This window comes from Acyrthosiphon pisum, chromosome A2 (assembly GCF_005508785.2).
Source record: "Acyrthosiphon pisum isolate AL4f chromosome A2, pea_aphid_22Mar2018_4r6ur, whole genome shotgun sequence".
In the NCBI taxonomy this organism is placed as follows: domain Eukaryota; kingdom Metazoa; phylum Arthropoda; class Insecta; order Hemiptera; family Aphididae; genus Acyrthosiphon; species Acyrthosiphon pisum.
In genome coordinates this window covers 112,203,079-112,207,400 of record NC_042495.1, presented here as the reverse complement: position 1 = coordinate 112,207,400, position 4,322 = coordinate 112,203,079, and the positions used below count along the sequence as shown (strand labels likewise).

General features: G+C 34.4%; 2 protein-coding genes across 2 annotated transcripts in view; one reads left to right on the top strand and one right to left on the bottom strand.

Moving 5' to 3' along the window:
• Window positions 1–2,671: 2,671 nt before the first annotated feature.
• On the bottom strand, window positions 2,672–3,941 carry LOC100166748 (zinc finger protein 525-like). Its single transcript, XM_001945447.2, has one exon. The coding sequence runs from the start codon at window positions 3,431–3,433 to the stop codon at window positions 2,672–2,674; it is 762 nt and encodes a 253-aa protein (XP_001945482.1). The 5' UTR covers window positions 3,434–3,941.
• The window catches only part of LOC103308508 (zinc finger MYM-type protein 1-like), a 10,683-nt gene continuing 10,034 nt past the window's right edge, over window positions 3,674–4,322 (top strand). Inside the window, exon 1 of the mRNA XM_008181964.1 lies at window positions 3,674–3,689. Coding sequence (XP_008180186.1) covers window positions 3,674–3,689 — 16 coding nt within the window. The remainder of the gene's footprint in view (window positions 3,690–4,322) is intronic.

The following is a 4,322-nucleotide window of genomic DNA, read 5'->3' as shown; positions in this document are numbered from 1 at the left end:
AATATATACGCAGATTTACCTCCGTAAAAAACGCCCGCAGAATTCTTTCCCTATATTTAACGAACCAAATGTGATTATTAGCTATGGTCGTGTACAATAATGGGCTAAACAATACGCCGTTGAGGTTAATAACAATAAAATAAAGCGAAACCGCACTGATATTATTATTATAAAACGCCGAAGTCAAAAGGTATTAAGGTAAAGGCTTTATTACTCGAGTACCTAGTTAATATTAATAATTATTATAACCGTATATTCGGGTATTTTTTTATATATTTAATATTTATCATACATAGGTATAGGTACGAGGTACCTATATAAAAATGTCTATACAAGCGGTAACGATAAACGTTAGTAGGTATTGGCTTTTTTTTAGGTATATTATATTTCAAGACTGGAACCTCGCTATCATATTATCTAAAATAATAAATACAGGGTGATTCACGTGGTCAATCCCATCATCTTTTCTTTAATTTATTCAAACTCTGATTTTAAATTTTTAAATATACTTTCAAAGACCACATTTCCAAATTCTTGAGATTTTTTTGTCCTACTTATATGGAGTGTCCACTGGCGATATAAACTTCAGTTTTTGAGAACACACCCCTCTTTAAAACAGGTTAAAAGAGCCGTTATTACAACCGTTATGGGTAGGTATTAGATTAACGCTAAAGTAGCGGACACAATTAGAGACAATTTTTTTTATTTTTAATTGCTGTAGTTGTTGACAAAAGATGTAATGCTAACTTCACATGGGTGAAGATATTACGTTTCTGTGCAACACTATGTGGAAATAGTCAGCAGAGTAATTCTTTCATTAAAGAACACTCAGTATTTTGAAAATTATTAACTTTTTCAAAACATTTTTATACCATTTAAGGACTATTTTACGTCGATATAGACGTATATTAGGTTTCTATCATATCCCCGTTGTGTCGGTCCGTCAGTTACCACTTACCAGTACAGCAGTACACGGTTACGATTGTATTTCCAGTACACTGCAGTAATGATTGTCGATATATATTGTTGATTTGTATTTAATCATTGACCGTAGTAACTGCACGTCTGCACATAAATCGTATATTATGGAATTATAATTTATTGCGTTGTATTAAAATACATTTAGAAACCGGAAATTTAGCACTCTTGCAGAGTGAGCTTTCCTAACTTGTTTTTCAAATGAAACCTAACATTTTTTACTGTAAATTATTAACTAGATAATATTTTTTTTTTTTTTGAAAATGTCGAAGTATCTAAATCAAAATTTGGACGAGAAACTTTTAAACTTTTGAGTTATTCAACGTGGTGCACTAATTATAATAGATCCATAATAATGAGTCTAGAAGGTGTTTTCATAATGTTTCTTATTAATATTATTAATCTATCAACGCTTATAATAATTTGTATTAATGGTCCAAGTTCGGTAACACTAGATTCAATATTAAATCTAATTTACATTTTTGTAAAACCATTTTTAAAGACAAAGGACTATTATTATACTTATAGTACATAATTTATAACAATTTTAACGACTAAGAAAAAAATTACTCGTTTGAATTTTAAACTAGGCGTAATATAACGTAACTTTCAAAAAAATTTTTCACTAAATAATTTACAGCAAATAATGTATAGTTTAGTATCGTAACATATATCGTATTTTATCGCTCAATTAAATTTAGTATATCGATAATATGAAACCAAAATATCTATCGATCACGAAACTGGAGACCGGGTGTCTTATTACCCTTTTCTGTTATTCTTCGGTGTTACATTCCAACGACGGCGCTCTCCAGTCTGTTATTATAATAATATAATATCATTATGGTAAATGTGGCTTTTCTTGTCTTTCGCACTTTGAATTGTATTCGAGTGGTGCCCAACCTTTTTTCTTCTGTGGCCCACGATATAGTAAAATGTCGCATTCGTGCAGGCCATCTGCAAATTGCAATACCAAATGGACAAACGGGTAAGTCATGGTAACAAATAAAAACCATAGTCACTTGAAATTTGTATCATATGTTTATTCTATCAATTCCTATACTTGATAAAATTTTCCAAATATTTTGGCTTGTTTTGAGCTGTTTACAGACGATTTCAATATTAAATATATATTTCTTTAGGGGGGAGGGTAGTGAAATGTTGCCCCAGGGTGCTCAATGTTTAAATGCGCCACTGTTTGCAAGTGTAATTTGTCATACCAGTTCCACATTTATGTATTATAAAGTTAAATCCAAAAGGAAGCTATACGTATAGTAACTATTGGCATGCAAACCGATTTGTTTATGTTGAGCAATAACAGATTTTTTTTTCATCATTTCATAGATATACCGTAAATCGATTTCGACAGTACCTATGTTTCAATTTTTCCCGATTATCTTCGAAATTAACTAGTGCTATGTCATCCACGAACATGAATAATTTTCGTTTTAATAATAAAACCTAAAATGACTACTGATTGTAAATACTGATATTCAATATTTTAAATGGAAAATTGAAAACCACTTTGTATTTTTGAAATATTGAAAACCTTACAAAATGAGTATATTTTATTTTTGCACATGACAAATTATAACAATTTAATACTAATAAATAACTACAAGAAATAATGATTAACGGTGGAACCGTGCCACCAAACTAATATTATGTTAACGTAATATATCCTGTTTTAATATTACGTTCCTTGGATCACGCTGCATATTTGATCAATACAGATTACGACACGTTGTACGCCAAGACCCACTTTTGATTTTTCGCCGGTGTGCGTGCGCCGATGTCTTGTCAGACTGCCGCTCTCGCCGAACGACTTGTCACACGAATCACACGCGTACGGCTTATCGCCGGTGTGCGTGCGCCGATGCTTCGTCAAGCTGCTACTTTGGCCGAACGACCTGTCACATACATCGCAAGCGTACGGTCTTTCGTTAGTGTGCGTGCGTCGGTGTGTCGTCAAATGACCACATTCAATGAACGACTCGTCGCACAAATCACACGCGTACGGTCTTTCGCCGGTGTGCGTGCGCCGATGTCTTGTCAGACTGCCGCTCTCGCCGTACGACTTGTCACACGAATCACACGCGTACGGCTTATCTCCGGTGTGCGTGCGCCGATGCTTCGTCAAACTGCTGCTTTGACCGAACGATTTGTCACATACGTCACAAGCGTACGGTTTTTCGCCAGTGTGCGTGCGCCGATGTTCCGTCAAACTGCTGCTTTGACCGAACGATTTGTCACATACATCACAAGCGTACGGTTTTTCGCCAGTGTGCGTGCGTCGATGTCTCTTTAGACTGCCGCTTTGACTGAACGATTTATCACAGACATCGCAAGGGTACGGTTTTTCGCCGGTGTGCGTGCGCCGGTGTGTTGTCAAACTGCTACATTTACTGAACGATTTGTCGCATACATTGCACGAATAAGGATTATAATTCTCCATTTTTCCGCTGATTTGTAAAGACTTTACTATTTTCAGTAAACAATATTTGTTTAAGACGTAATTTATTGTTTTTCATACAATTATTTGGTTTCCATGCTATTCTATTATGATCGATCAGAGTTTATTGACGTGACCCGGTCTTTAAGCCAGTACTTGTTTTATTTATAAAAAAACAGTATGTGAGTGGTTAACCAAAACCTTAATAGTTCATAACCAGAACCAAAACCTAAGACTTTTGCTATGGTTATTAAAACTGGTGAGCAAACCCGGGCTTAAAAACAAAAAACCGAAACCGCAAAATTTGTTTTGTTTTCAGTCCCGGTATTACTTATTAAATAATAATATGGCCGATCTTAAACTCTTCCGATTTTAATGAGCATGTTAATTCTCCCAGATCTACATCTCCATTATTACCAAATTTCATTTAAAAATAGTGGGTAAGTGGATGTCGCTCTGCTTTACAGTAGGTTACAAGTAGGTCACTGTAATGGATGGTATTAAATTTAAATTCAATGATATATATCATTGTATAATAAAAACGATTCTGAGCGAAAACGGTCAGTCAGCCCATGGCCGGATCTAGGGGGGGGGGGAAGTCGGGGATTTATCCCCGGGCGTATAATTTTGGTGGGCGTATTTTTAAGGTTTTAAATTGAAAATTGAAAATGGACTTAAAAACAAAAGTCAAAACTAGGTACAAAATAATATTTTACAGGAAATGTGTAATATTGAGTACCTATGCAAATAAAATAAGATAATTTTATTTTTCATCGAGATAAGTAATAACTAATAAGTAATAACATTGATTTAAAATTAAAAAGGACAAAATATGAATAGGTACGTAGTGCCGTGGAAATACCCGTCTGCAATTGTCAGCAGAAGTGTACAC

Excerpts from the sequence above, each read along its gene's own strand:
- LOC100166748 (XM_001945447.2), bottom strand. The coding sequence starts at position 3,433 with ATGGAGAATTATAATCCTTATTCGTGCAATGTATGCGACAAATCGTTC.